At 44.2% G+C, this 17,773-nt stretch overlaps 1 protein-coding gene across 1 annotated transcript in view; it reads right to left on the reverse strand.

The window, feature by feature from the left end:
- Positions 1–1,928: 1,928 nt before the first annotated feature.
- Positions 1,929–17,773, reverse strand: part of TMCC2 (transmembrane and coiled-coil domain family 2) — a gene marked incomplete at its 5' end in the record, with an annotated part of 52,403 nt that continues 36,558 nt past the window's right edge. Inside the window, 2 exons of the mRNA XM_018569765.1 lie at positions 1,929–2,683; positions 12,894–13,029. Coding sequence (XP_018425267.1) covers positions 2,372–2,683; positions 12,894–13,029 — 448 coding nt within the window. The remainder of the gene's footprint in view (positions 2,684–12,893; positions 13,030–17,773) is intronic.

The raw sequence follows: 17,773 nt of genomic DNA on the forward strand, positions 1-17,773 counted from the left end.
GTTACAGAAAGGTACTGGGCATTTTTTACCTTAATGCAGAGAAGGCACTAGCCTAGTCTTTAGTACTTTAGAAAAAAGCCTAGCCTTTAGTACTACCTTACTAGTACTGACATTACCTAAGGTCACATTACTGTTAGAACGTTACAAGCTACTGCATATACAGGTGAAACTCGAATAATTAGAATATCATGCAAAAGTAATTGCAGTAAGTGCTGCAAAAGGGGCCCAAACCAAGTACTGAGTACATATGCATGCTTGTACTTTTCAGAGGTCTGATATTGTTCTATGTACAATCCTTGTTTTATTGATTGCATGTAATAATCTACTTTTTTGAGGTTGTGGATTTGGGGTTCTTGGGGTTTTCATGAGCTGTAAGCCATAATCATCACAATTATGACAAATCACGGCTTGAATTATCTTGCTTTGCATGTAATGAGTCTATCTCATATATTAGTTTCACCTTTTAAGTTGCATTAGTGAAATAAATGAACTTTGCACGATATTCTAATTATTCGAGTTTCACCTGTAATGGATAACATTTTGGTTTGTACAGTGGTGTAGTATAAAAGGCTTTTGTTATATTTACTGTACACATAAAACTACCACACATTTGATTTAAATATACTGAAAAATGTATAATTGTAAACACTGCATGGAAATTGGTCAAATAAATGCAAAGTATCCTTTTAATACGTAACCTTTCTGATTCAGATATATTATAGATTACTATATAAGAAAATATATCCTTTGGTGGTATAATAAAACAAATTTATTTTCAGCAATTGTGCCACATTTAGGAAAAGAATTGATTGTAACATTTCTTAAAAATGGCCCTTATTTTTTGATCAGAAAACTCTTATCCAGGCACCTCATAACAAATAACATACTTCCATTTTTCCCTGATATTTTCAAGTGTGTAAATTTTATTTTCGTTGAGAAGCAAGAGAATATAACACACAGACCTTGCCTTGTAACACTTTCTGTTACATGAAACAAGTGAGAGACAAGGTAAGAACTGTTAAATTGCCCTCTCAAACATTATTGAAATACAATAATTAAAAAGTCTTCCCCGTAATAAAGACAGGCTTGTGATATCTACACATAAATTTAAAGGAAGACCTCCCACCCTCTAATTATGTATGCATACTTTCTGTTTAAAATGTAAAAATATAATCTAAAACACAGTGAATTAAAGTTGCTTTAAACAGGTGGCCTTGAGTGTCTGTTGTTTCTTGATTATTTGGCTCTCCCAAATAATACGCCTGTTGATGCGTGAGAATAGGACACAGATACACAGTAATCTGAAATCCTATTCAAATGAATAAATAAATAATTAAATAAATAAATACGCACTCCTCATGTTCACAACAGACAAGCCGGTGCCAACATAGACAAATTAAATGCAATTTTAAAATGCATTCTAAATACTGTATGTTATGACACCAGGCCGATTTGCTGGATATACAAGAGAACCACTGATGTACAGGTATGTCCAGTAAGCTGGTGCAGTAAAGCACCAGTCAACATTAAAAATTGAATGTCTATAGTTATTGCATTTAATTAAAATATTTCAACAATTGCTCTTTTGCTATGTATAAAGTTTTACATTTTTGGGTTTTTGTAATGCGGGCTATACAGCATTCATACAGCAGTCCCCCTCTTGCAAAATCATTAAAGGTTGGTTAGGAAAAATACATGATGCCTTGTTAAATTACATAATTTTAAGTCCATGATGCTTTGTCCACTGTTGTGCTCCCACTAATTCTACCTATAAGTCCATAAATGTTCATCACTTTAGAATGAGGTTGCAGGAGTCCCTGTACCATACACACATGTCCTCAAAGATTAAAATAAAAAGGTGAGTTTCATGAGAGAGGTATTGCAGAAACTCACAATTCATTAATTGCGAACATTATTACTACTTCTCAGAATTCAAAGAATCCAGTCTTGCTTACCTATAACTGCTTCGTTCAATCAAAGCTTTGCAAATCATTATATAAAATAATACAGACTTCCTAACAAATATTTCACATTCCATAGTAAGCTCCTATAAGCATTCAATCTGCTTTACATATTTTGTAAACAACGTATCCTTGTAAATACTTTCATTTCATTTGAAAATCTACAATAGAAGAGCCTACAAATAGCCTTCACATTTCAAGTGGCTATGCTCTTTTTGCGGAGGCTGTGCCAAATAGCTGCCAATTGAAATAAAAAGCTCTACGTAGGCATGTTAACATATGCATATACAGTTTCATTCAGGCATATATGTATAGATGTAATTGGCCAGCATCTTCCAAGAAAATGTTTCTTCTTTTCAGAAGTAATCAGAGGGAACATAATGTGGGTTATAAATATCAAGGATTAGAGATCAGCTAGGCAGGAGAAAATGTTCTAGACAGTAAGTAATGCAGTCCCAATGCCTCCAGAGTGTGAGCAGGGAGAGGAGGAAGAGTAGGGACGACAAAAGGCGTAGGCGTGTTTTCATCAAAGGTGTGATAAAACTTGCAGCCGTGGATACAAAAACTAGAAGGACAGCCATGAGGGCTAGCAGCACATTGATGAACTTGCCTAATAGAGCACGAGCATTGGCATTTTCCACTCCTTCTAACTGTACAACCTGTTGTTGTTGCTGCTGCAGCTCCAATTTAGTAATGCGGGTGAGACAAGACTCCACAGCTTCCTAAAAAAAGTAATCAGATAGAAGCATAACTTTGAAAGAATGCAATCATGCACGAAATACAGTATGGTGAATGGTTTAAGTGGTTTGCTCGTGAAAAACTAATCAGGTTTTGGTAGATGCTGTTGAGTGAAGACTGTTGTATATCCATTGGGGTCTTATAACTCTGTTAGTTCAATAGCAAAGTATTTGCCCTTGAACTACCTGGTCTGCGCTTCTGCTGTGGTCATTACAAGGGGATCACATTTCCCCATTGGCCTTTTAATTCCGTTAGCATTACAGAAAACTCTATGAGATGCCATTGCTGGAAACTTGCACTGCAAAAGAATTTTCCACAATTCTCATGCAGCACAGAACTCTTCACTGCAAGAGAATTGTGGAAAAGAAAAACAAAGATACAGTACACTTGGCTTGATATAGAACAGTCTGCTGAGTATGCTGAGCTTACATCCCTTGTGATCAGAATGGAAGACTTTTTTTTCCTTTTTCTTTAGTAAGCACCGCTGGTGTGCTCTTATTCAGTGGTTCTTTCTTGTAAGAATTACAACTAAACCACTAAATAGTTAAAAGTTTTGCTGGGAGTGGGCAACAGAAACTTCTCAGACCAATCACAAGAAATACTGACTGGGAGATCACTTGTTAGGTTATTGCTGAATATTGCAGTTAATGCAGTGTGATTTAGAATCAGTGTAACAAATTTGTGAAACACTACATGATAAATTTGCATACCTTGGGTGGGCAGGTCTTTTTTTGTTTGTGGACAGAATTTGATACATTATTAAAACAAACACATTGATTACATTTCATAACACTGATACTTTATTTAATATTGTTATATAAAGAAAAAAAAATCCTCACCTCTGAGGTATTGCTGTCTGGCAAATTAGATATATGAGCCTGGATACACATAGTTACAAGGCCATTAACTTACAGGTTTCCTGGCATGCAGATACCTGCTGAAATACCAATTAGCACAACGAGTAGCCAATAAACAGCTACCACAAAAAAAAAAGCCATCAGCAGTGCTTAACGGAAATAAAGCTCTTCCACACCACACATGCCTGAAGGAGACACTGAAAACCTTGGCATAGGAGATTTGTGTGCAGGCTACTAGTATAGGTATTGGTGCATCCCTAATAACAAGTAACACAAAACAGAAAATAATTTTAAGATTAGTACAAATAAAAAATATCTTTTTCTCCCAGCATTCATGGCAAGACATAGCATTCAAAGCAGTCCCAAAAATAAATGTGGAAAATATATGCTAGCAGTAATCTTCAAGAACCATAGTGTGACCAAATCACAACACTGAAAGTATAATCATGAACCCAAAAGTTGCATCAGCCAAAGCCGTTTCATCCAAGCAGGGAAATTTAGTAAAATTGTGCACTGAAGACATGGTAGCTTGTATTCCATACCTGGAAACCAGATGTGTCTGATACCAAAAGGCCCAGAGTGCACTAGGAAATAGCTGAACTAGATTATGTAGATCTGTTGTGTGGAGCTTCCAGAATAAGAAATAGGGAGTTTGCCATGCAAAAGGAAGCTGTTGCTATCAAATAAACCCTGACAGCCCTGACACCATCTAGATAATGAAAACAATTAGGGCTGCAGCTAACGATTATTTTCATAATTGATTGGTTAGCCGATTATTAACTTCGATTAATCGGATAGGATTAAGCAACTAATACCGTCATTTATTTAAAATAAAATACACAAAAGCAGCTTTGCTATAAAGTTTACTTCAGAATAAAACAGTATGCACAATGTTTGCAATCGTACTGCACTGGAAAGCAGGGCATCGCAGTACCGCGCATTCCAGTGCGGGCGATCACACTGCGGACGGGAGGTGCATTTGGTATCCATTGAATGAATGGCACCACAATGCACCTCCTGCAGCAACATTTGTCAGGCCGAAACTGAAAATTACTTTTCCCACCATATATACACTGCGTGGCCAGATTATTATGACCACCTGACGTTTGTAGGTAAATTAGCTATAATTAGCTATAATTTCGCGCTGAAGTTGCTAGAGGGCCAGACCATTATAAATAGGGAAGCAGGTTGTTTACCACAACATTAGAAGTTATTTTTTTCTGAAGATATGGGTAAACAATGCGATTTAACAGCCTTTGACAGCTGTTTGATTGTTAGCGCTCAGAGCCATGGAGTGAGTATCAGCAAAACAGCAGACTTTGTTAAATGTTCAAGAGCAGCTGTTGTTAAAGTGTTTAAAGACTGGACTGCCAGCCGAAAATCAGGTTCTGAACGTGCGTATTGTGGCCGTCAGCGACTAGTCAATGTTAGGGCAGAACGAAGAGTGGCAAGACTAGTACAAGACAACAGAAGGGCAACAGTGCAGTGTCAGATTCCTTGCATCTCCTTTCAACATCTCGTGGATTCACGAGGCGGTCCAAGGAAGTCATCTCGTGGAGTCATCTCGTGGCCCAACGAAGTACTGATGAGGTGGTCATAATAATCTGGCCACTCAGTGTATATATGGGGGGACAATATAGATCAACGTGGGGACAATGCTAGTAACCCCCTGAAGAAACCAAGCAGAAGCTATGGGTTGCTGGAACAAAATTGCCATCTGGAAACTGGATATAGCTTTTACTGGTGCTCAACTCCAGACACTAGACCAGGGGTGCCCACAAGGTCGATCGTGATGCCCTCTCCTCCCGCCGGTGGGGCTTCTCTGGATCCCCGCTGCTCTCCCCATCTGTATGTAGCGGGGATCCGAGAAGAAGTGAAAGAACCGCTGCAGCCCGCGGCAGAGGACGGAGCCGCTGTCTTAGAACTAATGCCGAGCCGTGAGGAGAGAGAGAGACGCTCGGCCTGGATCTGACAGGCGGCGCCTCTCTCTCCCCTTACTGCTGGACCTTAGTTCTGACAGCGGCTCCGCCCCCCGGATGAAGGGCTCTTTCACTTCTCGTCGGATCCCCCGCTGCCTCTGCCCGGGAGAGCATGGGTGATCCAGAGGAGAACCTGAGCCCCCGTGTGCGTGGCCAAGCGGCAGGGGATCGGTACATATCAGTGATATGTACCGGTCCTCTGTGCAGGACAAACACTGGAGCGATCAGCTGATCACTCCAGTGTTTGTAAATAACTGGGGACACATAGTACTATGTGTCCCCATTTATGAATGAACAGAATATACATCACTTCCTGTTCATTCATGAGTTTCTCAATGGGGAGAAGCACTCTGTACAGAGGCTCCTCCTCATCCAGAAACTGCTTGATAGTAAATATTTTCTTAATGAATGGGAAGCCTCTGTGCTTTCCATTCATTTAGAACAGAGGCTGCAGAAAAAGAGATTGAGGACTTTGTGTCCTCAATTTCTTTTTCTATTTTAAAAGGGAAATAGGGGGGAAGTTTAGACCCCTAATATTTCCCCGAAACCCCCCCAAGAGTAAAAAAAAATTAAAAGAAAAAAAGAAATAATGAAAAGAAAAAAAATAGTAAAAAATAAAGAAAAAAAACATTTTTTCTTGCCTCAGGCGCAAAAGGAGCTGCCTACGGCTATGCTCCCGCGGTGCTTGTGCGGCTGTCGGCTGAATGTGTCAGACGCTGCAGATGGAAAGGGGCGGGACACCTCTCCCCATGTACAACGTCGGCCACGTGAGCATCACGTGAGGAAAGGACACCGGCACCTCTAGGGAATGTATGCCGGCTGACTCCCTGCGTTCAGGTGCGGGAGGGCGGTGTGGGGTTGTATTGAAGTCAATGGCACCGCAGCCATGCCCCCCGCCCACAGTGTGATCGACCGCACCCGGAACGCAGGCACCTTAGTGCCTGCATTCCGGTCCAGTGCGATCTGAAAAAATAGTGCTCGCAGTATTTTTGCGGATCGCACTGCACTGGAACGCAGGCACTAAAGCAGGCGATCGCACTGTGGGCGAGGGGCCTGTCTGCGGAGCCTGGCTACGGTGCCATTGACTTCAATGCACCGCCACGCCCCCTCCCGCTCCTGAATGCAGGTGTTTTTTCGTTGGTAGATCTCAATGAGCTTGTCATTTTAAAAGTAGATCTCCAGACGAAAAATTGTGGATGCCCCTGCACTAGACCATGACCAACTGAAAAAACTCAGGATGCAAGCAACCCATGAGGTCCTAGGGTTAACATTAAAAGCCTCACCCCATCTGACAAAAGCTTTCCAGGTGCCATGGCACACCCAGTGAGAAGAGGCCTTGCTCTCTCAGAACCTGGAATTCATGCTATGCCATTAAAACTAGCTACTGAGAAGCAGGTTGATCAAATTTTTTAGGCTGGCTACTTTAAACTCTACAACCACCTCGGATCCCCCAACACACGCGTATAGAGTCAGTACCAAACTGACATAACTGGAAACATGTATATAGAGACACAATCAGTACCATACTGACACAACTAGCAACATTTCTGCAGAGAAAGAATACTTATGAACAGTAAAAAAATCATCAAATATAAATTGCTAAAGAAGCAAGGGCTAACAATAAAATGTTCATGTTCACTTTGAGCTTTACCACTATGCTATGTTACATGAAAAAATAACTAATGTGATAAAATTGTAATCAGAAGGCTTTGTTTACATTTGAGATAAATATATGGAGAAGCACAAATTCCATAAACGTTGCATTGGAAAAATTACAGGAAAATGCTTTTTTTCAAATTGTTTACACCAATAATAAAAGGAAATAAACCTATACAGTATGTATTCACATTTGCTACCAAATTAATAATAATTATAATATATTAAATTATTATATTTCCTGAAAAAATAATATATGTTAATATAATATATTAGGGTAAACAGATTACAAAACCCAAGCTATACCATGCAGAACTAAGACATCAACAAAATGACAAAAAAAAAAAGAGTGAAACTTAGCTGTAAAACTGACAGCCCACTTCTGCAAGGTGTCAGGTGATCAGGTAAACTGATTTAATCTGTTGGGCTAGACTGTCAGTTTCACAGCTGGTACTGTTCTGTGTACATTACAATATGCAAAAACTGGTACAGACCTGTACATGCTCCAGGAATTGGTCCTCATGTTTAGAAAACACTAAATGTACCAGGTACAATTGGAGGAGAGTCTGTCTGCATCATGGATGCTTGTTGTAACATAGGTCACCAACAAGACCTTAGACCCAGCAGCCTACCAGATAACAGCGCACGAAAGAAGCTGACTTATTCTTACACTGACGCTGGCCGGCTCATTTAAACTGTGTCTTGTAGCCAGGGCCAAGAGTAGTGGTCTGATCTATGAGCCTTTATTTATAATGGGACAGGCAACCAGGGCAAAATGTCTTTGAAGTGGCAAGGGCGACCAGTTGTAGGTCAAAATCTGGCTCTTATAACCAGAGAATCTAGTAGGAGACCAGTGGGTCTCTTACTCTGGCTATGAATCTTGGAACCCTTAGTTTATGATAAAAATGCCATTAGACCCTCGTCTTGTGTAACCAGCTGTTGACAGATTCTCCCAGGTCAAAGTGCTACTGACGGGGGCGCATGCGGGCAGCGGTACAAGATGGCTGCTCCTTGATACCGCTCTGCACTTCTTGAGCCGTGAGACACCCATTTCTGCTATCGTTTAGCCAGCTGGGTCGGTTCCCCGGGCGGATCGAACACCTACTCACCCCCGGCATCCAGATGAGGTCCTCGCAGTCCAAATACAAACGAGGCAAACAACCTCCTGAGACCCCTCGTACGCGCCGCGCTCTGGGCAAGATGGCGCCCGGCGGCCTACATGATGACGCCGCCGCTCCTCGCCAGTCGGCTGACTCCGAGGACAGCCAAGACCCGTTTGCTGAACACCTATCGGGATCCCGAGGATCACATGCCCCTGACCTCTTCGTGCGGATGCGGGACATGGTACGGGAAGAACTTTCCAAGGCCTCCGCAACCATAACCTCGGAGCTCCGGCGGGAAATTAGAGAAATCGGACACCGTACAGCTTCCTTGGAATCGCGTATGGATGATGTGACCACCATACTGGAAGGCCACGAAAAAGACCTGGAGACCGCCCAGACGGAACTTTCCCTTCGCCGTGACCAGCTGGAGGATCATGAGAACCGGGCCCGGTGCAGTAACATCCGTGTCAGGGGCCTCCCTGAATCCATTGAAGATCTCGTGGGCTCGGTCACCGCGCTGTTTCAGGAATTGGCCCCTGACCTTTCTGCGGACCAGTTGGAGATGGATCGCGTTCACAGGGCGCTCGGACCCCAGAGGTCGGATGGACCGCCACAGGATGTGGTGGTTAAGCTACATTACTTCCGCACGAAGGAGCGACTCTTGCAGGCCGCAAGACAGGTACCGGCCTTGTCCTTCCAGGGTCACCCCTATAGTTTGTATTCGGACCTGGCCCCTTCAACCATCTTGAAACGCAGAGTCCTGCGGCCCTACCTGCAGGTTCTCCGGGATGCGGGCATCAATTATAGATGGGGGTTTCCCTTCCGTCTCCTCTTTACATACCAGGGGAAATCCTTCCAGCTCCGGTCTCCTGAAGACGTGCGTTCTTGCCTCCGAGAGATTGGCCTCCAGATTCCAGCGGAGCCCCCTTCCTCTTCCCCAGGCTCGCAGCCTCGTCAACGGAATGGCCAGGCTTCCCAACGATCCCATTCATCACAGGGCCCACACGATCCTGGCCGCTCACCACGGAGATCCCAGGTCCTGCAACGTTTAGGCTCCCAAGTTTTTCGCAGCAAGCCCAACGGATGATTTACCTCCCTGGTCCGCACACCGCGGCCTTGTATTCAGCCCTTGCTGTTTCAGCCGTTTTGCCGTGTATGTCCAGACTCCCCGACGACCCTTTCCCAGGCAGGTACTGCTCCGTGCCCCCTAGGGTGGCTGCATCTGGCTTACATGAGCATATGCCGACTGTTGGATGCTCTCTTATTTTTATTTTTGCTTCTTGCATCACATGTGACCCCGGAGTCCGGGTGTGTTGTTTTGTTTTCTGTTTTTTTCGTTTTGCCACTTGCTTCAGGACTTCCCGGAATGCCACTTGGAGCCCCATACCCCGACAGATGTTTTCTCTCTGATTTGGGTCTCGTTTTGATTTGCTTCGGATTGACAGAACTGGCCGATAGAAGCTCCTAATGACTGCTCAACTGGACTCCCTCAACCCTCCTATGGTGGATTTCTCTCACTTTTATTTTTTCTTATTTTTCCTCCACTGTTTTAGTTGGCTAGATGCAATGATCTTTCATGTACCTAAGGGAGCAGGGATCTGCCCGGTGTCCACTTTGGGAGGGCACCAGTGCTTCCGCATTCCCCATCCCGTGTTTAGAGACGAGCTGGTGTCCTTGTTGCTGAGCTCCTTCAACTGACATCATTACCAGGGTATATCCTTATTATTATCTTTATTTTTTTGTCTAAAATTTAGTTGACACATTTAAATTTTTGTCATTTCCCTCCTAATACAATGCGGACGCACTGAGCTCTCCTGTTACACACCCTCGTTCTTTCTTTTTGCATATATGCATATGGTTATTTTTGTATTGTATTGCTCCGTCCTATTGGAGTAGTGCATTCCCGTTACTCCCGGAGCTGTGTTGCTTCCTTACTATCTCATGGTTGGTCTGTTTCACTGTTGGATGGAGTTCATAGAAGGTGTTTATATCTCTGCTATTTGCGGGGTCAGATGGGGCTGCTGGCGGGCACCGTCCAGCCGTCCTCCCTTCCCACTTGCCCTCCCCCCCCTCCCTTTCCCTCTCCCCCCTCCTCCCCTCTTCTTCCTCCCTCCCCCCCTCCTCCTCTTTCCTTCCCTTACCCCTCTTTCCTCCCCTCCCCTCCTCTTACATCCCCTTCCCTCCTTTCCCCATACCAGGTATAGGTTGCTAATTAGGGTGATCTCTGGAGGGACAGAAGTTTTATGCCCACAGCAACAAGCCGGGTGCTATGTTGGCGAAACGCCTTCGTTGCTTTGAGCCAGTTAAACGCCCTATTTCCTTGCGCACGGCGGGCTCAGTTTTAACTAGCAATCCACAAGCGGTACTGCAGGAATTCCAGCACCACTTAGCCCACTTATATGCAAAACCACCCCCTTTTCCCTCGGCCGAGGCGGAGACATTTTTTCAAGATTGTCAGCTGCCGGCAATGACAGACTCGCATAAGGAGCTTTTGGCCTCTGATATCACTGAAGACGAAGTGCGCTTAGCTATTAAATCATTGAAATCTAACAAACGAGCTGGGCCAGATGGTTACTCCTCCCTTTTTTATAAAAAGTTTACAGACATTGTAGAACCCCCACCTGACCTCCCAATTTAATTATATTAAGCAGGGACATCCGTTTCCTCCTGAAGCCCTTAAAGCGAATATAGTCATGATACCTAAGCCTACAACGGACCCACATTCCTGGGCTAACTTTAGACCCATCTCGTTACTCAACACCGATGTGAAACTCCTGGCTAAAGTTTTGGCCTCTAGAATTAACACCTTCCTGGGGCACCTCATTCACAAAGACCAGGTGGGTTTTGTACCCAATAGACAGGCGGGAGACAGTGTGCGCTGCATTCTTAAACTCATACATCTGGCTCGTTCCCGGTCTATAGAAATGATGTTGCTCTCTCTGGACGTGCGCAAAGCTTTTAACACCTTATCATGGCAATATCTTTTCTTTGCCTTGCGCAAATGGGGTTTTGGTGAGGACTTTTTAGCTTGGATTTCGACCCTCTGCCTCCATTCGCTATGCGGGTTTCAGCTCGGCCACTTTCCCCATATTGCGGGAAACTAGGCAGGGATGCCCTTTATCCCCCATCTTTTTCATATTAGCTCTTGAACCGTTGGCGGCTGCCATTCGGAACAATGCTTCTATACGGGGACTGGAGCTGGCGGGTACCCCTCACAAAGTCTCGCTTTACGCAGATGATATCCTGTTAGCCTTGTCTTCCCCTCATATCTCCCTTCCCAATTTATTTCGTACGCTATCGGATTACTTTTCTTCTTCACTTGCCTAAGGGCCCTTCTAAAGTTTTGATGGAACTCATCCCGGATGCCACGGAATGATGGCAAAGATATGGTATGCTGCTTTATCACCCAATAGTGGGGTTATGGTGGCGTCCTGCAGCAGCAGCAGGTAGCTGGCAGCCCCGCTCCGGGCCTTAAGCAGGGGCTAGCCCACCCGAGGAGCCTATGCATAGGTTATCTTGGTTTTATTAGATTTCGCACGAGCTCATGAGTGGGAGGTCTTTGTTTTCCGCAGATGTCATATTATGTCCAGATTTATGGTGATGCATTGCACTAGCTATTATATGACTGTCATGCTGTAACCCATCAGTAAACCGTTCTAGTAATGTACCGTGATGTTTTTTCCCACATGCGCCTTTTGGCATTGTTTCCTTGTGGATGGAACGTATTTCTGTTTCTGTTTCTTTTCCTAAATAAAAAATACTTGTACAACAAAGTGCTACTGACTCAGAAAGTCCACCTGACAGTTTTCCACTTCAAGAATGTGAACTGCTGAGAAAGCGGTTACCTGGCATTACAATTAGTGGAAGATGTGTGGTTTGGACTTATTTCACTTTATGCCCCTTTCACATGAGAGGTCCGATCCGGCCTGCTTGTCAGTTTTTCAGCCGGATCTGATCGAATGCTCTACGCAAGTCTATGGGCAGCCTTGTGTAAACGGATGCTGGTTAGCCCCAGCTCCAGCTAGCTCCGGAAAAATAAACGGATCAGAGATCTGTTTCGACGGACCGGATCGTGCCGGACCGGGTGTAATCTGAAGTAAACAGACACATGCACGTTTACTTACGATTCCCCATAGACACACATGAGGTGCAGAAGTTTCAGTTGTGATGAAGGAAAAAAACAGTACAGACATGGATGTCACAGCGGTGACATCCGCTCCGTACTGCTGTGATCAGGTGAGGATCTGTTGACGGATCCTCTCCCGATCAGCCCGTGTGAAAGGGGCCTTAAAACACTAATCCAGCGGAGCTGCGGAGAGACATCCTATCTCCTCAGGAAACTAAGCTAAACTGAGCTTGGTTTGGGGTGTAGCTATTAGACTTCTGTGGCTGCTTGTAACCTTCTAAAAGCAGCAGCTATATTCCAATTGTAAAAGACTGACTGCGTCCCACAATGAGCGCTGGAAGAAAAAAAAAAGACTAAAATGCATTCCAAAGAAGTTACAAAATAAAGTAATACTAATGCATAACATAGTAAAAAGAGTACAAAACATCATCAAAGTGTTAAGACATCTCTTAGTCCTTGAGACTTTGTTTTACCTGAATATCTCTGGCACGTTCATATGACTGATAAGCAACTTTCTCTTCCATGCTGGCTAGCTCCTGTTTAAGCAGAGTCATCTCATTCTGATGGAGTTCAGTGAGATCATTAAGCTGCTCTTCCAAACGTTCATACCTGCAAATAGTAGTTTCTGATTAATGAACACTATGTGTTAAAGTATTACATTATTATAAAAAAAAAATAAGATACATGATAGAAGAAGTTTAAGACACTCCAGGAGAAGGTTGAACTACTACATATAGGGGTAACATCGGTATTTTGCATTCTAGCACTGCGGGAGACATAGCAGTAAAGTACTGTACAGTATACGGGTTTACCTTTACATTCTTTTTTTTTTTCTAAGGTTAATGCATTAAGCTGAAATTAAATTAATGTGTTTTGGGGGCAAATTTAGGGTTTAAACTATAAAAATAGGCATTTTTTTGACCACATTCAAAATGTGTGGTTTTTCACAATTCGCGGATGCTCTAGGAACGTAACCCCCGTGAGTTTCCAGGATCGACTGTACATGATATAATCAATTTCTACTGTACATTGCTCTGTTCTAATAGCCCTTTGGTAAACCCACTCTGCAAATAAACTACTCTCATTCTCCACCATTCACAGGTTAGAGGATAAAGGTTGTCTTTTTCAGCAATAATGAGCCAACATTTATTAACTGGATTCATACTGGCTCCATTAAATATTTAAAAGAGCAGAAGATGTGTAAATACAGCATTCCATAGCAACGAATCAAATCTTTGTTTATAATAGTCTTATTAGTAAAAGATAAAATACAACTAGTTGTTATGGTTTATGGCCTTTGTACATCATTGCTTTAAGTCACTACATTGGTAAATAAACTTACATGTATGCTTAACCCTTTCGCTGCCAAGGACGTACGGAGCTACAAAGGTGCTTCCAGCTGGCCAGCTCAGTATGCCGTACGGACCTGGCATTTACAGTTCTACTCCATGGATCCCCGCTGCTTGTAGGGTCTGTGGCAGCGGGGATCCGTACAAAAATCACCGGCGGGGGGTCCCGGGAATAAGGGCTTGGCAGCGAAAGGGTTACAGTAGGATTTTTTTTAACTCAATGTTTTTTTCTTCAGACTCACTGACGGACATGGTAGTGCAATAAAGACCTGTGGATATAAACTGTTACCTACAGGAGGCACTGACATTAGTGGAGAGCTCCACCTGGTGCCTATACCCCATCACTGCTATTGAACCTCAGTAGTTGTAAGCAGTAAAAATATTAGCATAAAAAAAAAACAAGAGGGGAGAGGGCTGAGTATCTATTTTCTTCATTGTTCATTAGGGGATGCAGTACTGCAATAAAGACCTTTGGGACGTCCATAAGCAGTATCTAACGCAGGGGAGGAGACGCAGCACCTAACAGAAAAAAATAAAAAACAATTGAAACCTTTGCCCCTATGACAATGGGTTATGTCACACAGCTAACTGCAAGACTTTGCAGTTGCAACTGGCATCCACCAGTGCAGCCACATCAAACTTGTAGAATCTGTAATGAATCTGTAATGGTGTGAACAGATAATCAAGTTGCCGCCTTAAAAAACCTGGGACACATAAGACTGATGAAGGATGATTACATGAGATACCACAAGGCCCTTATGGGGACTTTCTGGAATGATAAACAACAAATTTGACTTTTAAAAAGGAAGAAGTAACATACTTTGGATGATTTCCTCATTAAGGTTGGAAGAAAAAGCCACCTTCTGCAAGAAAAAGAGAGCCTATGCCTCAAAACCACCTTGTCCTTATGATGGATAAGAAAAGCAGCGGCTAGCTCTGAGACCTTCCTGCCCAAGGTAATGGCCACTAGAAAGACAACCTTTTGAAATACAGACAGCAAAGAAATATCCTAAATAGGTTCAAAATGGGGATTCTGTTACACTGAAAGAACAAAAATAAGATCCTATGGTTTAAGGAGAGGCTTAACAGAAGGAGCAATATAAGGTAACCCATGAACAAAAGAACGAGCATAGCCATGAGATCCACGTCAATTGTCCTCAACCTGATACAAATGTCCCAAAATGCCTCTTGGCTTACAGACCACTCTCCATAGTCCAGCCTTTGCCGACTGAGATAATCCACCAGCTGGTTGCCTATGCTGAAATTATACACTGCCTTGATAGCCGGACCTTTCTCTTCTGCCAGGGAGAGTGTAACCCATCACCTGTGATGTTGTTGGGCTTTTGGTTCTGCCTTGGTAACTGATATACACCGCAGTAATGGCATTCTTGGATTGCACCAGTATCGGGTGACATCTAATTTGCAGTAAATTGATGGGAAATCTGGCTTTCTCCTGGGACCAGCAACCCTGCATTGTCGGTGAGCTCAGGACCCCTCCCTATATGTGGACCCTCACATCTGTCGTAACTAACTTCCAGTGTACGGTGTGATAGTTTGGGGAATGTAGCACAATGGTAAGCGCTAAGTGACCACTCCTGAAGCCAACTTTAACATAAAAGGACAGTCTTTATTCAGCATAAATTAAGCATAACAGTTCATTCAGGAGCCTCATCAAGACATTGTGGTTGGTCTCACCGACATCTGTCTGTCCCATACACTCCCCGTATGATAGTCCCAGGACTTTACCGTATTTCTCTGTGAATACAGTCCTCAGCACTGCTCAGCAGCTTTCCTCAGCTCCAAGCGGTTCAGTATCCACCCCTAGTGGGTCACTGTCCCTCTCTGTCTCCCCGACAGGTATCTCAGAGTCACGGACCCTCTGGACCTCTCTAGCCTTCCTGGCTGTGTCCCTTGTGCTCACGCACGCACGCAGCAGAGTCTGCCTGTCGTTGTGTGCCTCTTGCACACCCACAACTCTCCTCTAAAGCACTGGGCTGGCTTCCTAATAAGGCTGCTCTCAGCCACCTGATCAGCTCAACCTGGCCACTGGCAACACCTGGCCCCAGGACTGGAGATCCCATCCCACTATAGTCTGGAAAACCTGGAAGGGATTGAACAGCCAGTTCCTCCTCTCCAAAGGTATTCACGTTGTGGAACCTCTCAGGCCCTCTGGCTGAGAGTCCTGGGCGCCAAAGTTGCCATACTACACCGTGGCATAGCCACGCACTGCCACATATCCCCCCCCCTTTGTTCGCATCCGGAGGAGCGGACACACAGACGAAAACCGCCTGACCATCTGACACCTTTCAAAAACGTTTCCCTTTCGTCTCTGGTCTTGCCAAACAGTTCGTCATCCATAAAGGGGAATCCCAACTCCACTACACTATTGGAGGTACCAAGTTGACCCAGTACAGTCTTTTTACGTGTGCGTTTCCACCCGTAACCCTGTACCGTCATCGGGCACTCATCCTTCCTTCTTTCTACCCAGTCTCTATCGGTCTCTGCCAAGACCGTCAAAGTCACCCAGGTACTAGTCTCTCTACTGTCACCACTATGGGGATTGTCACTACCCAACTCCTGGCAGTCCGTTGCTACGCTAACCCCCTCAATCTCTTTGGGGTCCCTAGCGGTCTTCCCAATGACCCATTCAGTCAGCTCACACCATGCAAGACTCAAGTCATTGTCAGTAGGGAATTTTCTAAACACCACTCCCTCTTTACTGACCCATTCAGTTTCGGTGTTGTTGCTCCCAGCAACCAACCCCTCTTGCTTTATCACAGCGACACCTTTGTCAGTTTGTACATGAATCACATTCATCATTAATATTACACCCGCACCTTCTGGCGTTTCCACATCCTTTTTAACCCCCTCTTGGGTTACAGGTGACATTTCCGCTGGCCTTCTTTTCTGTCTCGGCCCTTCCGACTTTAAAGGGCAACCTGCCGCTGCAACACACGCCCCCTGGTCCACAAAGTGTTCAGCAGCCCCTTTGTCTAGGCCAGCAGATGTGTTCACCACTCCACAGTCTAACACAAAAACATCCCTTTCCAACAATAAGGCATTTTTGTGGTTATCCGTGGTAACCAAACCCTTACAATTTTTCATTTCATCATAGGTTTTACCCATCTCACCATTATCAATGTGACAGTCGGGCAACACAGTATCTGTAGAGGAATCACACCCCTAGGAGTGTTCCTCTTCCCCGGCAACTTCACGGTTCCCTGTTTCTACTGGCAACTGCGCCAACGGCTGTCGCTCCTTAGGGCCACCCAAATCATAATTTTTAACCCTGTCCTGGGTTTCGGACAAAACTTCTGCTGCATCCTTACTTTTACATGGCCCATCCAGCTGGTGAAATATAGCCGCTGCCACAGCATTCGCGCCCTCTTCTACCAGCTAATTAGCAACCGATCCTTCTGGCACAGCAGAAATATTGTGCGTCCCACAGTGGCGTAACCAGAGTAACAGGCGCCCGGGGCAGAACAAAATTTTGCATACAAGTGGGCCATGGTATTTTTTAATCACCTTTTTTGTTTTATTAAATCATTTTTTTCTTATTATTTTTCACTTATTTTTAATCATTTTTTTTCACTTAACTTTATCGCTATCACACAGGAGCTAACAAGCACCTGTGTGATAGCATTTGGAGGTGACAGGTTCTCTTTATTGAACCTGTCACCTCCAAGACAGAAGTTCTAGCGCAGAACTGTGCTGGAACTCCTGTGACAGGTGAGAGGGGAAGACTGCTCTCCCCTCTCACTGTGTACACGGTGCGGCATGGTTACCAGGGATCCCAACCTGAAAAAAGCAATTTCAGGGAGGTGCCCTTCTCATTTCAGGGAGGTGCCCTTTGCCCCCCCCCCCCTCATCTGCTGGGAGAAAGGGGGGAGGAGAGAGCGCACCCCCCTGAAATGATGGCAGATAGCAAAAAATCTATTGGTTCCTGTGCTATCTACAGGTTGTTTTTTTTGTATTCTGTCAGCTGCCACCATCAGAATAAAAAA

The sequence above is a fragment of the Nanorana parkeri genome, unplaced genomic scaffold, assembly GCF_000935625.1.
Source record: "Nanorana parkeri isolate BGI_ZX_2015 unplaced genomic scaffold, ASM93562v1 scaffold1391, whole genome shotgun sequence".
NCBI lineage: Eukaryota > Metazoa > Chordata > Amphibia > Anura > Dicroglossidae > Nanorana > Nanorana parkeri.